The sequence below is a fragment of the Garra rufa genome, chromosome 11, assembly GCF_049309525.1.
Source record: "Garra rufa chromosome 11, GarRuf1.0, whole genome shotgun sequence".
Lineage (NCBI taxonomy): Eukaryota > Metazoa > Chordata > Actinopteri > Cypriniformes > Cyprinidae > Garra > Garra rufa.
Window position 1 is genome coordinate 2,320,697 of NC_133371.1, and position 27,578 is coordinate 2,348,274.

The 27,578-nt window shown below is 38.6% G+C and overlaps 1 protein-coding gene across 1 annotated transcript in view; it reads left to right on the plus strand.

Annotated features, from left to right (window-relative positions):
* Nucleotides 1-27,578, plus strand: part of dvl3b (dishevelled segment polarity protein 3b) — a 68,751-nt gene that overhangs the window by 2,084 nt on the left and 39,089 nt on the right. The window contains exon 2 of the mRNA XM_073850316.1: nt 17,324-17,393. Within this exon, the coding sequence (XP_073706417.1) occupies nt 17,324-17,393 (70 nt within the window). The remainder of the gene's footprint in view (nt 1-17,323; nt 17,394-27,578) is intronic.

Consider the following 27,578-nt stretch of genomic DNA (forward strand, 5'->3'; position numbering starts at 1 on the left):
AAAGTTTATTTATTCAACTTTCAGATGATTTATCTCAATTTTTTGACCCTTATGACTGGTTTTGTGGTCCAGGGTCACATTTATTAATAACTGACGATCGGAAAAGCCATGTCAATTCATTGGTCAAAAAGTGTGGTATCCTGCCAGTGATTATTAACATGGTGTTGTTTCAATGCTACTGTGTTTATAAAGCAGCAGGCTGTGTGTTTAGATGGAGGAGTTAAAAAATGACTTTGCTGTGTCACCACCCCCAGTAGTGCAGCAGTCATCCCGGTGTTTATGAGCGGTAAAGTGCACTTTAGTGCTGTTGCGCACCTCCCAACGCATGCGGCTGAGGTCTGGAATGCTGACTTAGAAACACCGGACCGCTCGGGAATCGTGCGCACTGATCCTCTGAGCAGATTTCCTCAGTCACTGTTAAGCCACAAAGAACAGTGTCAAGTTGCGAAATTCAAGTCCATGCGATCTGCTTTTTGTTTGCTTTTCTTGGCATGCCAGAAGGTTTTCCTTTAGACGCCAAGCTACACAAACCTCTCCGTGTACACACCACCTGCAAAAGAGGACCCTCCTAACACATTTTTTTCTGTCCACGTTGCTTGTTTGTATCAGTGTACTGTCCAAACCAGCTCATCAAGGTGAACAGCCAGCCATTGTTCCGTACCCTGTGGCATAATCACTTCCAGACTCTCCACTGCCATGCCATGATGCAAAACAGGCCCGCTTGATCCATGCCCATTACGCTGCACATGCTTTCAAATCCAAACATTAGCTGAATTCATCTCAGTGACCTGGAACAAGAGGCAAACTATAGTGAAAGGTTAGTGGGAGTGACAGTAATAAGTTGTAGGTAAAGGTTGTACATTACAGCATGTACTGTATGATTAGGTTTTAACCTAATGATTGTCAGGTACAACTGGTTTTATTTTTGATTGAAGAAATTACATTCCCACACATCTCTTATAAATACAAGAAGACCATTTGAATAGCAAGATTTAACACATTATGATAATTCACGTTGTTTGTTTGTAAATACACTGAAAATAATTTTGGTGTAGAAATAATAATTTTTAAAATTGATAGTAATTTTCACAATTAAAGGAAAGGAAAAAGCAAGTAACACATTGAATTAAATGTGGATTTTTGAAGTAGAAAAACTGAAATAGTATTTTCTTCTGAAACATACTCCAATAATCGTTGCAACTTTGAAAAATCATTGCAGAAGTCACTGTTTTTTTATTTAAATGGGCACTGTCTCTCTATCACCAAGGCATACTTGCTTTTTTTGTGAGAGTAAATGCTAATAATAATCATCCAATCCTGATATGTGACTCTGGACCACAAAACCAGTTTTAAGTAGCACGGGAATATTTGTAGCAGTAGCCAAAAATACGTTGTATGGGTCAAAATTATCGATTTTTCATCTATGCCAAAAATCATTAAGATATTAAAGGAACACTCCACTTTTTTTGGAAATAGGCTCATTCTCCAACTCCCCCCGAGTTAATAAGTTGAGTTTTACCGTTTTGAAATCCATCCAGCCGTTCTCCTGTTCTGGCGATATCACTTTTAGCATAGCTTAGCATAGATCATTGAATCCTATTAGACCAATAGCATTGTGTTCAAAAATGACCAACGAGTTTCGATATTTGTCCTATTTAAAACTTGACTCTTCTGTAGTTATATTGTGTACTAAGACCGGTGGAAAATGTAAAGATGCGATTTTCTAGACCGATAAGATTAGGAACTACACTCCCATTCCGGCGTAATAGTCAAGGAAGTTTGCTGCTGTAATATGGACGCAGAAGGCGCAGTAATATCAGCGCCTGAAATTAGTTCCCAGCTAGGTAACTTCCAACGAGGAACGCTCCCTGTGCATGCAGTTGGTCACGTTGTGCTGCGATGTGCTGTGTGATATTACTCCGCCTGCTTCGGCCATATTACGGCAGCAAACTTCCTTGACTATTACGCCGGAATGGGAGTGTAGTTCCCAATCTTATCGGCCTAGAAAATCGCATCTTTACATTTTCCACTGGTCTTAGTACACGATAGAACTACAGAAGAGTCAAGTTTTAAATAGGACAAATATCGAAACTCATTGGTCATTTTTGAACGCAATGCTATTGGTCTAATAGGATTCAATGATCTATGCTAAGCTATGCTAAAAGTGATGTCGCCAGAACAGGAGAACGGCTGAATGGATTTCAAAACGGTAAAACTCAACTTATTATCTCGGGGGGAGTTGGAGAATGAGCCTATTTCCAAAAAAAGTGGAGTGTTCCTTTTAGTAAAGATCATGTTTAATGAAGATATTTTGTAAATTTCCTACCATAAATATATCAAAACGTAATGTTTGATTAGTAATATTCATTGCTAAAAACTTAATTTGAGCAACTTTAAAGGCGATTTTGTCAATATTTAGATTTTTTTGCACACCTTAGATTTCTAAATTTCAAATAATTGTATCTGGAAAGCTTATTTATTCAGCTTTCAGATCTCAAAATTGACCCTTATGACTGGTTTTGTGGTCCAGGGTCACATGTTTTTTTTAAATTAATTTTAATTAGAGCAAGTAACCTGAACAATTAGTACTATTAAGCCATATCAATGTTAAATATTATTGCACTTACACCTTAGTTTAGAGACCAACTCTTACTATGAACAAGTTGTTTATTAGCATGCATATTACTAGCATATTGGCTGTTCATTAGTACTTATATAGCACATGCCTTATTCACCATTACCATATTTTAGATCTCTTAACCCTGCCTTATGACTAAAATTAATTGCCTTACAAACTATTAAGAAGCAGCAAATTAGGAGTTTACTGAGCGAAAGCCCAATAGTTAATAGTGAGAAGTGTGACCATTATCACTTATGTGGTCTAGTGTGTATACAGGATCTAGATATTTAATTATTTTGACTGGTTTTTATATTTAGAAGGGTTGCGTTGTGTTATTATGCACATGGATGTCACCACAAAGTTGTAATTACAAGTGGGAAACTCTGAACTTTGAGTTGTGGGAGTGTCATTGAGAAACCATGGCAGACATAATAAATGTAGGTTCTGTATTGATGGTAAATGTGCTTTTTTCAATGAATTTAGCTCATGCGCAAGCTAGTATTGTAAAATTATGATAGAATATATAATGATTCAATTTACACACCTTTATCAATTGAATAAAAATGCACATTTTTTATGCATTATTTTGTAGAAGTACAGTTAAAAAATCTAAAATCTTACATTGCCATCTTGCTCCAACCAAAGTGACTTAATGCACCTGGCATCGTAATTATGACTTCCAAACTCGTAAATATGAACTTCATGACTCGAAGACACCATTAGTCCTACTATAGCATCCACTTTACTGCTTTTCACTAAGTGAGTTAGATGACTACTGGCCAAACATTATGGCACCTGATTTTTTTTTTTATTTATTTATTTATTTTTTTAATAATCTCAGCTTCCTGCTTTAGTAAGAGTGTAATTTATGGTCATTTGAAGCTAGATGTAAGTCTACTTTTTAACCTTCCATATAAACACACATATGTGACCCTGGACCACAAAACCAGTCATAAGTAGTGCATGTATATTAGTAGCAATAGCCAACAATATATTGTATGGGTCAAACTTATTTATTTTTGTTTTATGACAAAAATCATTAGGATATAAAATAAAGATCATGCTCCATACAGATATTTGGGCAATTTCCCACAGTAAATATATCAAAATGCATTGCTAAGAACTTCATTTGGCAATTTCAAAGGCGTTTTTCTTAATATTTAGATTTTTTTTTGCACCCTCATATTCCAGATTATCTCCAAATATTGTTCTATCCAAACAAACCATCAATGGAAAGCTTATTCACTCAGCTTTCAGATGATGTATACATATCAATAAAAAGACTCTTACGACTGGTTTTGTGGTCCAGGGTCACGTATGTATACATACTCATTATTAATGACATTATACTGAATTGCTGAACTCTGACTTCATCCAGTGGCAGGAATGTGGCATTATGATGTACTGTAGGATAGCATGATGAAGCTGAGCTCACTGCAGATGTGTCATCAGTTTCAGGGAAGCGGTCAGACTCAGTTTAATGTACTTGTTCTAATATAACAGTATGAATTACTGCTCTTTAAGAAGGTGACATTGGTGAGAAGAGAGATCTTGTCAGGCATACTAGATTAAAAGTCTCAAAGTTTTTGTTCAGATAGACCTTGTGTACATTTAGTGGCAGCAATGTGAACGACTGTGCATTGTGTGTGTGTGTGTGTGTGTGTGTGTGTGTGTGTGTGTGTGTGTGTGTGTGTGTGTGTGTGTGTGTGTGTGTGTGTGTGTGTGTGTGTCAGCCTCTCTCTTGGGTCTCTCTCATAACAGCTGCAGGGCCAGCAAGGCCATTAGCATCATGATCATCATTATAGTACAAACACACACACACACACACACACACACACACACACACACACACACACACACACAGGTTTCACAGACAGATGGAGCATCCTGCTAGAGGAAAGCCTCTCACTGGTGAAACAGTAATAGAGATTCAGAGAATTTGAGCTATAATTTGTGGGATCAATCAGGACAAAAAGTATGTTTCTGCCTATAAGGAAGGTGATTCACTATTTCATTTTTATTTGAAATATTATATGAAATTACAGTGAAACAATGCATTACTGATCCCAAGCTCTCTGATGCTTCAGAAGGAAAAATGATGCATTAAGAGCTGGGGTGTAAACATTTGAACAGAATGAGGATGTGTGTGTCTTTCTTATTTTGCCTAAATATCATATTTTTTCATTTAGTACTGCCCTTCAGAAGCTACAGAAGATGTTAAATTTACCCTGATCTTCATATTCTAAAAGTTTTCAACCCTGGGCTCTTAATGAATTGTGTTTTCTTTCTAGAGAATGAGTGTTTGGACCTTCTGTACTAGTTGCATATGAGTCACTCAGTTGTCCTTAGTGTGGAAAGATGGATTTCAAAATCATACAGTCATTGTTGGAAAGGGTTCAAATGCACAAAAATGATGATTTGTGGGACCTGAAGGATTTTTCTGAAGAAAAGCAGACAGTTTAACTGTTCAGGACAAACAAGGGACTCATAAACAACTATCACTAAAAAACACAGCTGTGGATCATTCAGGTAACAACACAGTATTAAGAATCAAGTGTATGCAAACTTTTGAACAGGGTCATTTTTTTTTATAAATTCAACTATTATTTTCTCTTGTGGACTGTATGTAAGCAAATTATTCAGGTCAGTACTAAATAAAAAAGAACATTTTAAATGATTTGGATTTTGGTAAAATAATAAACATTTTGCAGATTATGCAAGGTGTATGTAAACTTTTGACTTCATCTGTATATCGGTTCAAAATATCGGTTATCGGTCTACCTGAGCTGTAATAATCGGCATCGCCCTTGATAAACACATATCGGTTAAACACATAAACACATATTGACCCATACATTTATTATGAAGTTAATTATTTTGTCACTGTTGGATTTTTCTATTTCAATTACATAGCTTATTTCTCCAGTCATATTGCAGTATTGGATGTTTGTTTTGGAGTTTTGTGGTAGACAGATCATGGGTGTCTTACACAGAGATAATGTGTGCAGGGTCAAGAACTCATTTTATAAAGAAGCTGAGATTTCCAATTTCTGTCTTGAATAAAATGTGTGTGAGTGGTCAGTCTGGCAAACGTAAGCAGCAGAGAGCTTTTCACTCACGGGCCGACTTGTTCTCTCTGATGGAAGTGATGTTTCTTTAAAGGAGACTGACCTACTTTCCCTGCTTTATTTTCTAGTCTTGTCCTCTCCCTAGTGCGCGTGCGAGTACAGTTTTTCAAGTGTGTTGGACAATATCAGCATATTGTATGTGTGTGTGATTTCCAGGTTATTAGCATTGTGTGTATTTTGGTTCTCTGTGGGTCTCAGTGCATCACTGGCTCATTGTCTAACGGTCTGACTGGGTCTCTGAAGACAGGATGGAGCACGTTGAGAGTGCTTGCATCCTTTTCTCTTTTTATTCTCATCTGTTGACCTTTTCTCTTTCATTCTTTCTCTCTCCTCCTCCACATCTTCTTTTGTGGAAGTCAAGGCTTGTTTTCTAGACTAAATCTAATCAGCTTGGGCTATGAAGAAGGAAACCCTCTTCATTAGAGATGAGCTCTGCTTACAAATCAATGGTCCTGTCTACACACATGAGCCATCTGCACACACTGCCCCAATTCCACTGGGCTAGTCTAATGAAGGGTCTCTGTTTGTGTGTGCAAGTATTGGAGAGCTTTCATGTTTTATTGCTAAAGTAAATGGAGAAATATATAAGACACAAATGTTGGTATAAGGAACAGTGTTTGTTACAAATGAAGGAGAGTTTTGGCTGAATCCGTTGGAAACCCCCTTGCATTTGTAATAAAACCAAGATTTCCTGTCAGGCACATCAGACTTGGTCACAAGGGACAGTTTGGATGTGGGGATGGAAGGCAGAGAGCCATGAATCTATCTGAAGATCTTTACAAAGGTGTGGACGTCCATCTGTAATGCACCCAGCATAGACTATTTTATTAATTTAAATGAATGTTAGGTTATTAAAAATGTGTTGTTCCAAATCGATATGTGACCCTGGACAACAAAGCCAGTCTTAAGTAGCACGGGTATATTTGTAGCAATAGCCGAAAATACATTGTATTGGTAAAAATTATTTATATTAAGGAAAGATCATGTTCCATTAAGATATTTTGTAAATTTCATACTGTAAATATGTTCAAACTTTTGATTAGTAATAGTATTCATTTCAACTTTAAAGGCAATTTCTCAATATTTACATTTTTTTGCATCCTCAAATAGAAGAGTTTCAAATAGTTGTATCTTGGCCAAATATTATCCTGTCCAAACAATTTTTTAGATGATGTACAAATCTCAATTTTGAAAAATTGACCCTTATGACTGGTTTTGTGGTCCAGGGTCACATATGACTGTATTCATACAATACACTAATTACAAAATCTGTTAATTAATGACATGTAATTAAACAGACAGTAAACAGTATTGCAGCAATGATTATATGTTGCAGTCTAACTTATTGCAAAATATCAATCAGATATAGCTAAAGTACAAGATTATGAGATACATTATGTGAATGCTTGGCTAAAGAGATGTCTTTCAAGTAGTAGTTGACTTCCAGAACAAAAATTTATAGATAATGTACTCGGCCCCTTATCATCCAAGATGTTCATGTCTTTCTTTCGTCAGTCGTAAAGTTTTTTTGAGGAAAACATTTCAGGATTTTTCTTCATATAGTGGACTTCTATGGTATAAATTGTAATTTTTTTTATAGAAATGACCAATTGTTTCGCTAGATAAAAACTACAGTTCAAACTTGCGGACACCATAGTCCATTATATGGAGAAAAATCCTGAAATGTTTTTCTCAAAAAACATCATTTCTTTACGACTGAAGAAACAAAGACATGAACATCTTGGATGACAAGGGGGTGAGTAAATTATCGGTATATTTTCAATTTAGAAGTGAACTTCTCCTTCAATCTAGTTTTAAACAGAGAGAGGGTGTCTGAACCCTGAACGTCATCAGGAAGGCTGTTCCAGAGTTTAGGAGCCAAATGCGAAAAAGCTCTACCTCCTTTAGTGGAATTTGCTATTCTAGGTACTACAAAAAGTCCAAAGTTTTGCAACTTTAGGAAGCAAGTCGGATTGTAGCGTGATAGAAGACTAGTTAGGTATGCAGGAGATAAACTATTAAAGGGATAGTTCACCCAATGTTTATCTGCTTACCCCCAGGGCATCCAAGATATAGGTGACTTTGTTTCTTCAGTAGAACACAAACAAAGATTTTAAACTCAAACCGTTGCAGTCTGTCAGTCATATAATGGCAGTGAATGGGATCCATGGCTTTGAGAGTAAAAAAAACATACACGGACAAAACTAAATTAAACCCTGCGGCTCGTGACGATACATTGAGGTCCTAACACACAAAACAATCGGTCTGTGCAAGAAACTGAACAGTATTTATAGCATTTTTTACCTCTGATCCACTGCAATGTCTTAAGTGCATTCACGACAGCCAGCGCATGATGACTCCCAACTTTTGAGCCTGATCAACTGAAGTTATGGTTGCTTGCTCTTCGTCACTTGCTCAGGACAGTTGGACATTGCAGTGGATCATATAAATATTGTTCAGTTTCTTGTACAGACTGATTGTTTCATGTGTTAAGACCTCAATGTATAGTCACTGGCCACAGGGTTTAATTTGGTTTTGTCTGTGTATGTTTTTTTGATTCTCAAAGTCGTGGTTCCTATTGACTGCCATTATATGACTGACAGACTGCAACGGGTTGAGTTAAAAATCTTTGTTTGCGTTCTACTGAAGAAACAAAGTCACCTACATCCTGGATGCCCTGGGGGTAAGCAGATAAACGACAAATGTTCATTTTTGGGTGAACTATTCCTTTAAGGACCTTATAAGTAATTAGAAATGTTTTGTAACTGATACAGAAATTAATAGGTAGCCAGTGCAGAGACTGTAAAATTGGTGTAATATAATCATATTTTCTTGACCTGGTAATGACTCCAGCAGCTGCGTTTTGGACTACCTGTAGCTATGCATGTACTATAGTCTTAACAATACATTATGCATAATTACATACAACTTCCTTTAAAACAAGCACTCATCCTAACCCTAATCCATGTAGTTAATTAATATTACTCAGTACTTAACTGTATAATTACACTGTAACAAGGACACCATAAAGTAAAGTGTGACCAAAAACTTACCTGTGTGTAATTAGACTGTTAAAAAATTAGCAAAAGTTTTCTGCAGTAGAACATGAACACAAGCATGTAGTAAGACATCTAATATAAAGTAAGATCAAGTATAAATTGACCCTGCAAACTTCAAAAAGGACAAGAATGTATCATAAAAGTATCAACTCCTCGTCTCCTGTGCAAATTATTTATTCGTCTTATTGCAATATACCGTTTTACCATGATATATACTATAAACAGTATAAAATGATGTAGGGCTGCAACAACGAATCGATAAAATCGATAAAAATCGATTACTAAAAGCGTTGGCAACGAATTTCATAATCGATTCGTTGTGTCGCGCGACGCAGAGACATTTGGTTGTTATTATATATATTTAAAAAAAATTGAGCGCAGAGCGGAGTGGACACATTCGGTCTCTCTCCCGCACTGATGCCAGCAGAGTTCGGCACCTCACAAGCTGTGTTTCCATCCAAAAATGCGAATTTAACTTATGCGCAAAACTGGAACATTTGAGCATAAAGCACCGTTTCTACATTATATATATATGCTGCCCCGATTTATATCAAACATGTTTGATATTTAAGCCTACTTTGGCTAGCGTACTTTCACAGCAGCCAATGCTCGATCGCAAAACAGCTGGTGTACGGGTCGTTGGATAGTGGAGATGGAGAAAACTACTTCTATAGTTTTTGTAACACTGTCTGTCTGTATAATGTGTCGAAAACATACCACAACCGTAAGGAGAAAGAGGAGCTCTGCTGAGGTGAAATCGTCTCAGTTTTGAATAGGGCTGTGACGGTGGCACGTTGTTTTTTTATATATAGCCTACACTTCAGTCAGCTAACAAGCAGCCTAAAAACGCTAAAATAAATCAAAGAAATAATATATTTAATTAAGAAAGTAGCCTAAGAATATTATAAAGGTTATTAAACAAACATTCCTTGCAAAAATGTCCGACAGCTCATCAATTTTTGGCCGACTGAATTTCCAGTCCGACTGTCTTTTTTTCTCTTTCTCTTCCTCATTACACAGCTGCTGATTTTAATAGCAAAGTGATTACATTTATTTTCGTTCCTTTAGTTTATAAAGTTAATTTAGAGATATATTTGGAACACTTTTTGTTTGTTAAATTCAAGTTTTTGTTTTTTAAAGTTATACCTAACAAACAGCGGCAGACAGATCAAAAGCCTGCTTAATTCATCGCGATTTAAATTAAAATCCATTTATATAAAAAACTTAAAACATATCACAATATTAGTTTAATCATTCAATCAATATAAATCCAAAGTTTGTGCGGAGAGAAGCGCGCTTTGCAGCGCATGGAGACGTGCAATGTGGAATTTCTTTTTTGCTCATAAAGGTAAGAGTAATTTACCACCCGGGCCGGAACTGTAAAGGGTCTACCTTAGTTTGTGTGTACTAACAGTATCAACAAAATGTGCTCTTAAAGAAAACAAACAGAATACGCTTGATATCTTTGGTTTAAACAGGAGCGCTTCACAATAATTAACCGAAACCCAGGTAATTGCCTCACAAACACAATATCTATAGAAAGCTTTAAATTATTATTTTACTATAAAACGAAATAATTAAAATCGAAAACAAAACTCTTTCATTAGCTAATCCATAAAGATGCATTAGGCATTAATGAGCAGATGGCAGGATCGTCAATTTCATCTTTGCAACACTGAATCAGAAAATACTAGTTCATTAATAAGTAATTCGAATATTTTCTTAATTTTTGCCTTGACACATTCATGGTAATTACTTTTGCTGGGGCTTTGAGGCCAGTTTTGCGTGCATTTGAATGCGGAACTCTTCCAGCTGGTCGCTGCTGATGGCAGGACACTAAACACCGCCATGGCAGAATGAATGTAGCAGAAAGTTAGTCAAGTTATCCCGTTCCAGCGTGCAAAGTCACATGACTTTTTTAATGCGCACTGAGGAATTTAATTTGAGAGGCTTCTTGATGGGAAATGCAGCATGTACACCACAGCAAGCCGCTGTCTTGACGGATAGTAATTTTAGTTTATTTAGTCTATATATTTGGCAGATGTAAAGCATGTGTATGTTTTTTGTGTTAGTCCATTTTTATTTTATTATTATTATTATAACAGTTCAAGGAGCAACATGTTCGTGCACTTTCTAAAGATTTTAGTTCTGTTTTTGAATAAAGGGTTGTAAATCTCTTGTTTTTTTTTTATCCGATTCATCGATTAATCGAAAAAATAATCGACAGATTAATCGATTATTAAAATAATCGTTAGTTGCAGCCCTAAAATGATGACGTGATGTTTTTGCTCACACTGCCATTCCCTGCATCCACTGTAGCTAAGATCTCATTCACACTTTTTTTGTATTCATTCAAAGCTATCGTATGTGACCCTGGACCACAAAACCAGTCATAAGGTTAAATTTTACAAAACTGAGATATATACATCATATGAAAGCTCAATAAATAAGCTTTCTATTGATGTATGGTTTGTTAGGATAGGACAATATTTGGCCGAGATACATCTATTTGAAAATCTGAAATCTAAGGATGCAAAAAGATCAAAATACTGAGAAAATCACCTTTAAAGTTGTCCAAATTAAGTTCTTAGCAATGCATATTACTAATCAAAAATTACATTTGGATAGGTTTACAGTAGGAATTTTACAAAAAAATCTTCATGGAACATGATCTTTACTTAATTTCCTAATGATTTTTGACATAAAAGAAAAATCAATAATTTTGACCCATACAATGTATTTTTGGCTATTGCTACAAATATACCCCAGCGACTTAAGACTGGTTTTGTGGTCCAGGGTCACATATGGCTTCAGGAGATTGATACAAAAATTCATCCAATCTATTTTCAAATGCATTTATAGATCTTACTGTGAACAATTCACCCGCATGTGTTTCATTTTTTTTTTTTTAATGTCATAACAGGACTTTCCAGTGAAAATGCCATGCCATGCCACACCCTCATCTCAACATCAACTCAATCAACAACTAATGCTTAGAACCAAGTCCAACATCCTGCACTTTTTCTTTTGAAATAAATCTGTTACGCTCAAATGTCGCAATTGGAAGAAAACATCTGTCAGTACTTCCTACTCCTATTTTTGACCTTAACCTGGTTACTATTATGATTTTAGTAAATGTTATTGTATTTCATACAGGTTTGGAATGACACAAAGCTGACTTATTGATGAATTTGTATCTCTTGCTGAACTGTTGATTCAAGTACAAATATAACTCATATCTAAGCAGTATTTTTGCTGTTATCCAAGCTGAGGATTTCAGATGAAACTGCTTTTAGGGACCTCATGCTGCCAAAGGAATGAGCGAAGCAGAGGAGAAAAACAGAATAAGAAAAGAAGTAGAGCTGCTCATTGAGCCTCTTATGTCACCATCCCTGCTGAGTTTTTATTGCATAGCCCAAGCAGGATTAGACTCTGCGCTGTGGAACAATGTGAAATCCGCTCACTAAAAGCAACAAAGTAGAGACCTGCGCGGGACGGATTTTTCAGTCCCGCTCCCGCCCGCTCCCGCAAGATTGTGTCCCGCGCCCGCCCGCTCCCGCAAAAATATACGTTATCTCGTCCCGCTCCCGCCCGCGACATTCATGATTTGTCCCGCTCCCGCCCGCAAAAGCCCGCATAAAATTAATCTATATTGATTTTTTCTGTACATCGATTGAATTTACATGAAACAGTTCTGTAACATCTTGTAAGTTCCACTAGACCCCAGCATAAACGCTCTGGATAAAATATGTGTTATTTAGACTAAGCATCAACATTCACAAACCACTGTTATTCTTAATAAAAAGCAAACATGAGCTATGCGTGCATCTACGGCAGAATGCAAACAAACAAGGCTCCTTTAAAGCTGACATCTCATAAAGCTCTTATAACACAATGGATATTATGCACAATTAATCTTTCATACATGTCTACACTTTGAGTGTTGTAATTTGTAAGCACCCAATATTCAGCACTGTTCAATACTTTTGAGCAGTGAGTGGATTTTAACTTAAACACCACTGATTGGCGTTGCGCTCCAGAAATCAGCAGATGGCAACATTGCTCACACTTCAAACAAGTTTTAAACCGAAACTGCCTCTTCTTGCGCTTACTGATCATATTTATGTTGTTCTTGCTGCTTTTGTGCAATAGATGAATAACAATTTTTTGTTTTTAGATATTATATGTTTAGATATTTCTATTTTGCGGGAGTCCCGCGAATCATTTTATTTTCCCGCGTCCCGCACACATACGAGCTCTACCCGCCCGCACCCGCACTCGCCCATCAAGTTTTGTCCCGCGCCGCACTCTGTTGCGTTGGGTCCCGCGGGTCCCGCGGTACTCCCGCGGGATTGCAGGTCTCTACAACAAAGTGCTCCGATTGGAATTCACTGAGAGCTGTCAATCATATTGCTCATGCCAAAGTCTACATACTGTGGGATAAAATATGCAATAAAGACCTCTCATCAACTGCTTTTCAAAAGTTAGCATGCTGCCTATCTAGATGTCATTTTTGGCATCATCGTTTTGGCGCAGAAGAAAATTTAGAAGGCTTTGTAATAATACATGCAGCATTCTGAGGCGTCCACCATTATGACTTCCAAAAACTCAACGGCATCGTCTTTCTCTTTGCTGTATTGGAAAAGGAAAATCGCATATAGACATATAGACAAGCATAGTTGGAATGGGATCTTGAGCCTGAGAGGCTCTGACTCATCACTTGAACAGATGTGAATTCAGCAGATACACTCACTGTTGAAGGGTTTCATTAGATCAGCTTCATCTGGCAGGAAGAGAGAGAGAGAAAGAGAAAGAGAGATGATGCATAACACAAATAAAGCCCTGAATGTGGATGTAAAAAAGATAAACATCAGATTTTTTGATAATATCTGTTTGAATTCATTTTATGTTCATTTAGACACTTGGGAAGGAAGCAGTCTGATCAGATCTGAATCTCGTTGAATCTCTAAAATGTTGCCATTTTTATGCACAATATGTATCAGATGCTCTGAACACAGTCAATGGAAATGCCATCTAAAGCTAAGAGTGGCTCGAATGAAAAAAAAAGACCACAAGAAAGCATTGTTAGTAGGGGAAACAATGAGCTTGTCCTGTGTTCTTTATTGCTGTTGTTCTAACAGCCGCTGTTTCCTCACCACTGTTTTGGTGTGTGATTAAAGATAGCCGCCTGGTTTTGATTTATATTGCATGAATGCAATCATGATCACTCAATAGATTTTTATTATTAATAGATCACATGGTCTGTTTCTGCAAACCTCATATTCTTTTCCAGCCAGCTGTCTTTCACCCTCTTCCTCTTTGACAAAGGTTTCCATGGTGACAGGAGTCAGAAGGGTCAGCACCTTTTTAAGGAGCAGCTGGGAAGGGGGAAGGACTCTGAGGTTTATTTTATGGGAGACTAAATTAACCTGTTTGCGTGTGAGGGGCCGTTTATAAACGGAGCTGATCATTGTTGCTTTACTTATTTAAGGTGTTTGCTAAGTCAAGCCTTACTATTATGGCCTCTTTTGACATGAGCTAGAAAGGAACCATAAAGCAACCACCCAGAAAACCCATAGCAATCACCTACTAATGTTTAGAAATCCCCAGCCAGAACACAATAGCAACCGTTTACGCTTACAGCCACCTTAGCAACCACCTAGCGATGCCCTAGCAACCAGCATAACACAATAGTAGCTGCTCCAACAACCAGGCTCAGTTAGCAAAACTGCTTAGCAATGCCATATAAATAACCAGCCAGAAAGCAATGCCTATTAATGCTATGGCAACCAGCCAGAACACTATAGCAACAACTTGCACTAACAACAACGTAGAACACCATAGAAACCACTTAGGGATGGCATAGGAACCACAAAGACAAAATAGCAAATCCTAAGCAACTGCTTGCATTAACAACCAAAAAGAACAACTAAGCAATTGTAAAGCAACCATAGAACCACACAGAACACCTTAGTAACCACGTAGCGATGCCATAGCAACCACCAGAACACAACAGCAAATGCTCCTTGAACCATCTAGAACACAGTTAGCAAAACTGCTTAGCAATCCTATGGAAATCACCAGCCAGAACACAGTGCTTAGTAATTCTATGGCTACAAGCCACCACATGCGCTAACAGCCAATCAGAACACCTTAGCAAACGTAAAGCAACCACCTGTTGATGCCATAACAACCACCAGAACAATATTGCAACATCTTGCACTATTCACTCAGAACACCTTAGCAATGCCTTAGAAACCACCAGAAGAAGTTTTGGCAACAAACCAGAACAATAGCAAATCCATAGCAACCAGCAAGCACACCATAGCAACCATTTGCACTAACAACCACTCATGAAACCTTAGCAATCACCTAGCAGTTCCATAGCAACCACCAGAATACAACAGTAAATCCATAGAAAACAGTTAGAACACCATAGCGACCATTTGCACTAACAACCACTCATAACACCTTAGCAACAACCAGAATGCAATAGCAAATCCATAGCAACCAGCTAGAACACCATAGCAACCACCTGCACTAACCATTAATGACACCTAAGCAACCACCTAGCAGTGCCATAGCAACCACCAGAATACAATTGCAAATCTATAGCAACCAGCTAGAACACCATAGCAACCACATGCACTAACAACCTCTCATGACATTTTAGCAACCGCCAGAATGCAATAGCAAATCTATAACAACTAGCCAAAACAATATAGCAGCCGTGTATGCTAACAGCCACTCAGTACACCTTAGCAACCACGTAGCAGTGCCATAGCAACCACCAGAATACAACAGCAAATCCATAACAACCAGCTGGAACACCATAGCAAACACCTGCACTAACAACCACTCATGACACCTTAGCAACCACCAGAATACAATAACAAATCCATAGCAACCAGCTAGAACTCCATAGCAACCATGTACGCTAACAACCCCTTGCAGTGCCATGGCAACCAACAGAACACAGAAGCAAATCCATAGCAATTAGTCAGAACAATATAGCAGCTGTGTATGCTAACAGCCACTCAGTACACCTTAGCAACCACCTAGCAATGCCATAGTAACCACCAGAACACAATAGCAAGTTCTTAACAACCAGCCAGAACAATATAACAACCATGTACATTAACAACCACTCAGTACACCCTAGCAACCACCAGAACACAATAGCAAGTCCTTAGCAACCAGCCAGAACAATATAACAACCATGTACATTAATGACCACTCAGTAAACCCTAGCAACCACCAGAACACAATAGCTAATACTTAGCAACCGGCCAGAACAATATAACATCCATGTATATTAACGACCACTCAGTAAACCGTAGCAACCACCTAGAGATACCATAGTAGCCACCAGAACACAATAGCTAATCCTTAGCAACCGGCCAGAACAATATAACATCCATGTACATTAACAACCACTCAGTAAACCCTAGCAATCACCTAGATATGCCACAGCAACCACCAGAACACAATAGCACATCCTTAGTAACCAGCCAGAACACTACAGTAACTTTTTTCATTAACAACCACTCATAACTAGGGATGGGAATCGAAAACCGGTTCTTGTTGAGAACCGGTTCCCAGTGTTTCAATTCCATCGAATCGTTTGCAAAATTTGCAAACGATTCCCTTAACGATTCCAGTGGGCACGAATGACGTCATCACGCGCATTGCGTAGCTTACGCTCAGTCAATAAGCACTGGCGCCTAAGCGGAACAAACGCTCAAAAGTCTGGTAGTATTTCACCAAAAAAAGACGAAAATAGGGCAACTTGCAATACTCGCAGCGTAGATATTTCCTCAAAGGGAGGAAATACCACTAACATGCTAAAACATTTGCGCACACAGCATGCAATAACAATAAAAGAATGTTGCGTTTTCGATCCGCTCCGGACTAACAGTTCTCAACCCAGCAGCGGCAGCAGCAGCAACAACGTTAGCATGTCCTCGTCTAATAAAGCTGCAGGACTCATTCATTCCCATTATATATTTTCTAGGGAGATGACAAAGATTCTCTGCCCTAAGTACAAAGCCCCAAACAGAGACAGTTTAACTATGCTAATCAACAATTTGTTGTCCCTTTTCTTCCAGATGAGAATCGATAAGGGAATCGATAAAGAATCGAATCGTTAAGCAGAATCGAAAATGGAATTGGAATCGTAAAAATCTTATCAATTCCCATCCCTACTCATAACACCTTAGCAACCCACTAGCAATGCCATAGCAGTCAACAGAACACAACAACAACCTAGCAACCAGCTAGATCACTATAGCAACTGCATAGAAAAGGCAGAACTCACATTTTCTTTAGTCCAGTTTCTTTGTGTGTTCTCATTATAATGGCTCTCAAACAAAACCATTTAATTGGTTTAAGTGATTAAGCAAAATCAAATTAAAGAGGATTTTGTTATCCGTGACAACGGTCCACAGTGCTTTCTTTTATATTTTAATTCTAGTGAAATGTTTTAATAGACTTGTTGTTTCTTTATGTCTCTGCAGGGTGGTGAAGGAAGAGATATCTGATGACAACGCCAAACTACCGTGTTTCAATGGACGTGTTGTGTCATGGGTGAGTTAGTGCTCACATACACACATCCCTCATCTCATTTCTCCTGCCTGTGTTTCATTATCCTCAGAACATAGCAGGGCCCTGTGTCTCGGTGTTGCCGGTAAAGCTTTGATTAGAAGGCCCAGGTGTGAGGGAGTCTCTAAAGATCAGTCAGTCAGGCATGAGTGTGTGTTTGGATGCGTTAAATTGAACGCAAGTGTTTAGCGGTTAGCAAACATCTGCTCCTCCTCCGTCTGTCTCAGACACACAGGAGAGAATATTGAAAGTGCAAATTCCTAATGGTATTTTCACGCCCTTGAACGCCACTGTGAAATGGAGATTCATGGAAATTAGCATTGTATTCTTATACAGTTTTAAGTGTTCACTTTAAAGGTGACATATCATTAAAGGGGTCCTATTATGGTTTTTCACTTTTTGAATTTTAGTCAGTGTGTGGTGCGTATGTTTGGACATAAAAAACATCAACAAAATTGCAAAACTCAAAGTCCACTCCAATGGGAGATATTTAGTTTTTTTAAAATCCCTTTTCTAGAACTACAACGAGCGGCTCGTTTGGACTACACAGCATTGTTTTCCGGATGTTGTGATGTCACAAAGCTCATTAGAATATAATTCAAATAAATACCACCTACGGAAATTTGAATCGTTAGTGGGTGGGGGATTAGCCTTAATTTAGTGATGTAGCATGGATCTGGGATGCTTCAGCGAGCCACAGGGCGGCTGGTATAAATACAAGCATTGACTCAAGTGGCCGCAAACTGCTTTGGTTGCCGTGTAGAGCTTCACAAATGATGTGTGCAGTATAGAGGGTCAAAACACATGTGGAGCCACAGCTAATGTAAACACAAGCATTGTCAATAAAGTCTCCTGTAGTGAACCAATGTGTTTTTGTAAGAAAAATATCCATATTTAAAACGTAAGAATCGCTTTAATCTAAGTTGCGTTGACAGTTGTACACTGAACTTTCTGCTTTGGGAAGGGGCGTGGCAGGACTGAAACGCTGTTCACCAATCGCAACGCAGTGGGACTGCTAACCAATCACAACACATTTAGCTTTTTGGAAGGCAGGCCTTTATTAAACCTGAAACTAATCGAGCCATTTGTGCCAGGCTGGGGAGAAAGCTATTGTAATAATGTAAATTATGTGAAAAATAATGTGTTTTTTTTTTCGAACCAAGCATGAGAGCATGTTTTAGTGCACCCCCAAAACAAAATAAAGACTTTGTAAGAGAGCATAATAGGAACCCTTTAAACTGACTTTTCCCATGTTTAAGTGCTATAATTGGGTCCCCGGTGCATCTACCAACACAGAAAACTTGAAAAATGACAACCTAGTAACTTTGCTTTGGTAAGTCTTTTTCTGCAAGCATGTGAAAAAACAAGCCGCTCAGATTTCGCTCCCCTCATGACATAGAAAGGAGATCTTATTATAATATTACCGCTCCTTAATCTGCATGTTTTCTCCCACAGTTCTAACGCCATGGCAAATGTTCAATGCTAATGCAAATGCTAACTGTTCTTTCGTTGGCTGCACAGTTGAGCACAGAATACTATTAAGAGTCCCAGCCTCAGAGGAGACAAGATAGCAGTGAATTTATTGATTTATTTACTGTATATTACACTGCTGCCACACAGATGTATATAAACATGAGATTTCTTTCCCAGCTGTTTACCTTCACAGACATAACCTACTGTTTTTGTAACTCCTGTGCTGGTTTTAATATAAACTTGTTAAGCGCAATAAGACAAGGAAGAGAACTTAGTTTACAGACATTCCCTTTCTGTGCGCGTGCTTTGGATATGTGCCCAGAAAACCCTATATCAGAAGTTTAAACAGATGTGGCTTTAAAACACATTATTTTATTGTGATCGAAATGATAATCAAAACTAAACAGATGTTTTTTGGCAGAGTATGACATGCATGAAAACACAGTGTTTTTGCTTCCACTCAAGAATGGCGTTTTCAAAATTATCTGTGGGGTATTTTGAGCTGAAACTTCACGGACACATTCTGGGGACACCTGCGACTTTGTATTACATATTGTAAAAAGGTGCATAATAGGTCATAATTGTGGCCATTTTTGCTGCTAAGAAATAAAGGTACCATGCTGATTCAAAATAGAGTCTCAATGATGCATGTCTTCATATACAGTAGGGTGCGCCAACATTTACACACAGTATGAGACATTAATACTCATGTGATCCTCACGTTTGAGTGGAATCCGTCCAGTGTTTGGGCCAGATGGAGTTTGTTCCCTACTGTAGACATCAGGTGGATGTAATTGGGTTTTGGCTCTGTTGTTGTGCTTTTTTGGCATTGTGGGATATTTGTCTGCTGTTTGTTTGTGTTCATGTCAGTGTTGGTTATATATTACTCATTTCAGTGCTGTGTGACAAATACTTTAAAGATGAGTCCAGTCTCTTAAACTCAACATGAAATCAAATATGACCCTGTTTACTTTCTGTACACACATTCCAGGTTTTTTGGGTGTGTTCAATATGGTTTTGACTGCTTTTTTAAGGAGTTACAGTCCAATTCTGTACATACATATTTTGGTTGTTTACAGGACACTTGTGAAAAATAAATGCAGGTAATTGTATTGAATAAACACTTGAAGTGTACTTCAAATTAGGGCTGTCGCGGTTAAGGAATTTCCCTTGCGGTAATTTTGAGTGGCTCAGTAGCGCGGTATGCGGTATTACCGCCATATAATTGTGTGTAGGCTGTTACAATGTAAGGTCATATTCAGAAATCAATAAACCGAAACCAAATCGCGTTGATATATGAAGTGAAGTAAACAGTACTTACATAGAAACCTAGCCAGTAAGAAATGCAAATTTTGAAGAAAAATGTCAGACATACTTAGAGGCTTTGCATCTGAAATCTTCGTGTATATAACAGTTAGCGCGCACCCTCGAGTCTGACTGGACGAGAGACTTTCTGTCAGTATTTCACCTGCGTGTTTTAGGCGAGCTGTCAGTCACTGCAGTTTCATTTTTACGCCACAAGATGGAGGCAAGAGACTATCTTTGAGTAAGTCTTTAATCCGTTCATTCAACTATACGTTCAAAAACGCTTATTTATTCAAAGAGAGACGTAATGAAACACGATGTTAAAATCATTTTAACTTTAATCGCCACTTTTAAAGGCTCAGCTGACCAGCAGAGCATCGATTTTAAGACAGAGATTTCACTTTCGTTGGACATGACAAGCTAGTTTCACATACATACATGACTCGATCTGAAAGACAGACGCAGGTAATCGCACATGCTCAGTCGATCTCTCTCTCATTCGCTGTCTGTTTAGGCTTGTTAAGTGCATATCTACTGAGCCTCATAATAAACACATTATGTTATCATTACTAACTTATTACTAATTTAATATTCAGCGCACAGGCATTAAGTGAGAAGGGCAAATCCTTAGGAAAAAAGAAAACAGGCAAATATCGCGGTTGCTGCGGTTGTTGCATTCCTCTGCGGTTATGCACGTCAATAGCGCGGTATTGCGATATTGCGGTTATCGCGACAGCCCTACTTCAAATCTTAAAAGTGTATTTTTAAAAAAAACACTTGCAGTACACTTGCAAATAATGTAATGAGTTCAGAGGCGGACTGTAGTGATTTTCTTTAGAAAACTTTGCTTCACAACATTCCAAAGCATAATATAGCACTTTTTAGTGGACTACATTTCATATTAAATATCACTTAATACTTAATTACATTAGAAATCTATTACTTTCTGACTTTTACTCAAGTTAAAGTAATTCAAAGATTTAATTCAACATTTTTAATGTTCTTAAGTGTTAAAAGTAAAACAAACAACAACTTTTATTCATGAAATGTAGTACAGTAAAAAGTTTTCCAAAGAAAAACACTCTAATAAACTACAGATACTTTTAAAATTTACTTGAGTAATGTACTTGAGTAATGTACATTTTAAGTCTAAAATTATTATTATTCCGTTTCTTTTTCTTCTTCCACTCTTGAGTCTATGGCAGCTAGGGTTACCACCCGTCCCACTTTGTGTTGTATCGCACAGCATTTTCACCCCTTGATGCAACTTTCAGACACAACATGACATGAGAAATGAATAATGGCTCTTTTTGCTTATAAATTCTGAATGCTTTGGCCAAAAATCACAAAGCTGCTCTCTTTAGATTCGTAGGAGAATGGTGAGTCGAACCATGCCCAATTTGTCGCTATTTTGAATTTTATTGAAAAATGTTATATTTTAAGAACGCATTGGCATATAGTTACAAAACTCTTAGTCTCGCGTAGCCAGACTGACGGCTGAAGGTCTGAAATCCATGGCAGCTTTCATTGGCCAAGGCCCGCCCATAAGGCCGTTTGACCGACATGTCATACAACCAATCACAGTTCGTTTCGTTCAGCATCACGTTTCGGGAAAAAATGCTAATAACATTTGATTAAATTGGCCTATTGTAATTAAGGTGATCTCAATATATTCCTGGGGTCATGCTGAGAACATCATTACCAATTATGCCCAAATTGTCTGAACTTCCTGTCCGCCATTTTTAATTAAACTATTTCGAACTCCTCCTAGACCGTTGGTCCAATTTTCACCAAATTTGACTCAGATCGTCCTCAGACCATGGTTGCAAAAAGTTATGGATTTTGTGTCGAAATACAAATGGTTTTCGTTTAACGTATCATTAAATTTGCTGGAAAGATGCCAAACTGCATCTGAGGCTATCTCTGCAAAGCTTAGCCATATTTACACCAAACTTTGTATGTGCCATTGTCTTTCCACACTGACCACGGCACATTAATTTGTTAACAGCATCACCTATTGGTCAAAAAATTAATAAACCATTCATTAACCATTAATTATGAAGTTTCCAAAAATGTTAAAAACTTTTAATTTGCATTAGCCTATTTGTAATGAAGTAGGTCTCAAAAATTTCCTCAGGTCATGCCAACAACTTAAATACCAATTATGCCATAATTGGCTGAACTTCCTGTCTGCCATTTTGATTTACATTAAAAACCTACTTTTTCGAACTCCTCCACGACCGTTAATCCGTTTTTCACCACAATCGAGTTAGATCATCTTCAGACTCTGCTGACACAAAGTTATGGATTTTGTGTTGATAGACAAAACAGTTTTTAAACAGTAATTAAAACGGTAGTATGTTATCAGTATTTTTATATAAAGGTAATATATATTTTCACATAAACTGTGACTTTTAAATTACAAATACATTTAAAAACATGACATATGTGACTCTGGACCCTGGTCTTACAGGTCAGTTTTTTGAAAACGAGATTCATACATCACCTGAAAGCTGAATAAATAAGCTTTGTTAGGATAGGACAATATTTGGCCAATATATCACTATTTAAAAATCTGAAATCTGAGGATGCAAAATATCAAAATACTGAGAAAGTCAGCATTAAAACTGACCAAATGAAGTCCTTAACAATGCATATTACTAATCAAAAATTACGTTTAGATATATTTATGGTAGGAAATATATAGGAGAAATATCTTACTGGAACCTAATGAATTTTGGCATAAAAGAAAAATCTATAATTTTGCCCCATACAGTGTATTTTTGGCTATTGCTACAAATATACCAGTGCTACTTAAGACTGGTTTTGTGGTCCAGGGTCAAGACAATAGTAGAAATGATGTACTTAAGTCATATTTAGAGGATGAAAAAGCACTCTTTATTTTGACTGATTGCATTTAATATGCAGCATCTTCATGTTGATTTCCCGTAATACATAACATTACAGAAATAAATTAGATTTTGACTTTACTTCAATGCAAGAAACACCTGTACACACCTACACACACTGACTCACACCTGGTTATGCAATTTCAATGCGCTTGCATTCTGCTGTATAATTTATGGATGATTGCACATTTAAGTAACACACTCTCACGTTCCCTATGATTTTTACATTTACATTTTTCTGCATAGACTTAGGTCATCTCCCTCTGACTGACTCTTGTCCAAACACACACTATTTTTTTTAGCCAAGAGAAACACAAATTTATTTCTTCGCATGGATTTAAGCACACATACACACAGAGAGAGGCTACGAAGCCAGATTCCCGTCTCTTAAATCTCCCGTTTTACAGAGAAACACAAGGTGTGCTCTTTATCGCAGCTTTACTCCCTGCCTGTCACACCCCCGGACTTTCATGTTGGTTTCTCCCATTCTCCCCCGCAGTTCAGTGTGTTTTGGTTTCTCCCTCATCGTCTGCAGCTGTGTTTGTAATTAGTCTGTATGTATATAAGGTGTGTGTTTTCCCCTGTACTCTTGTTGGTCTTTAATGTTACCCTGATGTTTCCTCTCGATGTTCCTGTGTCTGCCTGTTCCCATTTGGATTTATTAAATGTTCGTTTTGATCTACGTCGTTGTTCGTGTGTTCCTGCCTGAGTTGTGACAGAAAGACCAACCTAAACAGTTTTTTTTTTGCGTGTATTCCACCCCGTTTTGTTTATCGTCCTGTTTTTCAGTCTTTTGTTTCCGTTGTGTTTCCATTATGCATCACCTTCGACCTGAACTCATCCTCCTCCGGCTGAAGCAGGGGGATTTACCGCTCGAGGGATTTACCGTAATGTTCCAGCTAGTAGCTATCACCACCAGCTACCCGGACGACGCGCTCTGTGCGTTCTATGATGCTAGTCTAAACGCATCATGCAGAGCGCCGTCGTCCGAAGACGGCCCTCGAGCGGACTTCGCCGCGTTTGTGGAGTGGACACTGGCGAGAAACAGACCGTCGTTTCCCGCCTGTTCCCAGGACTATCTCGTCAGTGTCACTCCAGACCCAGAGCCCAGCCAGCCTCCCCGACCGACGGATTATGAGCCCATCGTAGACGGAAAGCCCGAGCCCGGAGCGACAACTGTATGGAATGCCAAAGAGGTCAAAACGGCTGATCAGGTGCGTGAGCCAGCCATTACATCCGCGACGGTGGAGTGCAGCGTCGAGCAAGAGGGGGCGGTAGAGAGCCCCGCCCACTGCATCACCACTGAGGGTGAGCTGGAACAAGATTTTGGGGATGTAATTGACTGTGTCATGGAAATGCCTATCTGCCTGGACTTCCCACCCACCCTCCCTCTTCTGCCTAGTCCTGAATCTCCGCTGGTTCCGCCCAGCCTTCCTGAATCCCCGCTGTCTACTGTCTGTCCCCTTGCTCACCCTCAGCCCACCATCTGTGCGGTGGGTTCGCCGCAGGTCTGCCAGTCTCCATCGGTGTCAGGGCTGGAGGATCCCTCACCATCGCCTCCAGCCTCAGAGTCCTGGACTCCACCTCGGCCCTCCGACCCTGCGGCTCCACCCCGGCTCTCTGCTCCCTCATCTCCGCCGTCGCCCGTCGATCCACCAGCTCCACCGGGCTCCATCGGCCCTCCGGCTCCGCCCTGGTCAGTCGTCGCCCCACCTTCGCCTCAGGACTATACTCCTCCGGCTGTGCCTCGTCGCTCCGTCCCACCGGCTCTGTGGACCTCCTCCCTCCCGTGGGCACAGCCTTGGTCCTCTGTCGCTCCGGCTCCGCCGCGGATCTCCGGATCTCCATCTCCGCCTTGGTCGCCAGAGCCTTGGGTTCCGCCTTGGCCCTCCGGATCCGCGGTGTCACCCAAGATCTTCGGCTTTCCGTCTCCGCCTCGGGCTCCACCACCACCTGCTCCGCCTCCGTCGGTCGGATCCATGGAGTCGTCAGCCTCTCCTCCACCATGGCTCCTCCCTCCATCGGCTCCACCGTGGATGTACATCTTGGCTGCGGCCTGGGTCCCACCTGGCTCCTCCTGCTCCAGCCCCCTCCTGTCACCTCCTTGGCTCCTCCCTCCGTCACCACCCTGGACTGCATCTTGTTCCCTCCTCTCGGAAGTCCGTCCTCCACCTAAGCCCCCTCCAAAGACTAGGTACTGTTCCCTTTTGTATGTTTGTCGGCACGAGGACGTGCCTTCCGGGAGGGGGAGGTAATGTCACACCCCCGGACTTTCATGTTGGTTTCTCCCATTCTCCCCCGCAGTTCAGTGTGTTTTGGTTTCTCCCTCATCGTCTGCAGCTGTGTTTGTAATTAGTCTGTATGTATATAAGGTGTGTGTTTTCCCCTGTACTCTTGTTGGTCTTTAATGTTACCCTGATGTTTCCTCTCGATGTTCCTGTGTCTGCCTGTTCCCATTTGGATTTATTAAATGTTCGTTTTGATCTACGTCGTTGTTCGTGTGTTCCTGCCTGAGTTGTGACACTGCCATCTTCAGATGCGCTTTTCCAATGCAGCGGTCAGGAGAGGCAGGAACCTGGGGCTAGGGAAATATGCACGTCCTCTTACTGCCCCCGTTTCAGATTCACACCAGCAGCTTTCCCATGCAGAGTTGAGCCTGTGGAAGCTTTCGGGCAGGGAGGGACTTGGCTCTGTCCGTCAAAGAACTCTCTGGCTTTGAAAGAGCAATGCAAGTGTGCTGGAGGGCCATCTAGTGGCCAGCACCTGGTGTCTAGTATTAGCATTTTTTGCTGTAAAACACATAATTTGATTTAATTTTTGACATTTATCAGTTCAAATTAGATCCAGTGTTATTCCATTTGAGTCTGCTAACAGGCATTTCTAAAATGTATTAACCTTTGCTGCCAAAAAAGCAATTTATTGAGGCAGATTACTGATCGATGCCCCCTTGATTAAAAGTTGGCATAAGGCAATATTTGCTTTAGCTCCATTTAAACTCCTGACAATATATATATATTATACTGTACAGACCAAAAGTTTGGACACACCTTCTCATTCAGGTGTGTCCAAACTTAAATTTAAAAAAATATCACTAATCCACTGAAAACTGCACAAATGTAGAGTAAAAACTTTAATAAACAGAAAAATATACAGTACAGACCAAAAGTTTGGACATAAATGGTTCTTTCTGGAGCCAAAAATGGTTCTTCTATGGCATCGCTGTGAAGAACCTTTCAAAGCACCTTTAGTTTTAAGAGTGCACTTGAAAGTAACATAGACTTACTAATAAAATGCATATTTGTCATACAAAAATTAATCAGATAAGAATTTTGCTTTCAAAAATCATGGCATAGTTAATTAAACAATGTCCCCTGTGCCCTCAGATTTTAGATGGTTTTAAAACATGGGGAAAACTATATGTGACCCTGGACCACAAAACCAGTCATAAGGTAAAATTTTACAAAACTGAGATTTATACATCATATGAAAGCTCAATAAATAAGCTTTCTATTGATGCATAGTTTGTTAGGATAGAACAATATTTGACCGAGATACATCTCTTTGAAAATCAGGAATCTGAGGGTGCAAAAAAATCAAAATACTGAGAAAATCACCTTTAAAGTTGTCCAAATTAGGTTCTTAACAATGCATTTTACAAATCAAAAATTACATTTTGATATATTTACAGCAGGAATTTTACAAAAAATCTTCATGGAACATGATCTTTACTTAATTTCCTAATGATTTTTGGCATAAAAGAAAAATCAAAAATTTTGACCCATACAATGTATTTTTGGCTACTGCTACAAATATACCCCAGCGACTTAAGACTGGTTTTGTGGTCCAGGGTCACATATAGGCAACGTTGAACTGTTTGTGAAGCACAAAACTTTAATATCATATACTCCTGTTAAAAAAAATAGGGTCAGGAATTTTTAAAATAAATTTAATACTTTTATTCGACAAGGATGCATTAAATTATTTAAAAGTGACAGTAAAAACATTTATAATGTTACAAAGGATTTCTATTGCAAATAAATGCTGTTCTTTTAAACTTTCTATTGATCAAAGAATCATGAAAAATAAAACCTATTACAAAATCTGAAGCAGAACAACTGTTTTTATCGGTTTTGTAAGATATGGACACCCTCTTTGGGCCACATTTCTCTCTCAAATACATAAATGTAACATAGACTAATAAAATAAGTGTGATGCATATTTGCAGATAAGAATTCTGCTTTCAAATATCATGGCATAGTTTATTGTTTCTTTGCATTTATTTGATTTTATTTCAGTAATCATATTTTCAAAATACATTTTTAAAATTAACTTAAATCTGTTAATTTAAGCAAATTTATTCAGTTAAACAGTATGAACATGGTTAAATTTGGCTAGCTGGGTAACAAGCAATATGCAGTTAGTTAAAATGTATGAAATTGAAACAGATTGGATTTATTGATGACAGATACATAAACATGATTAT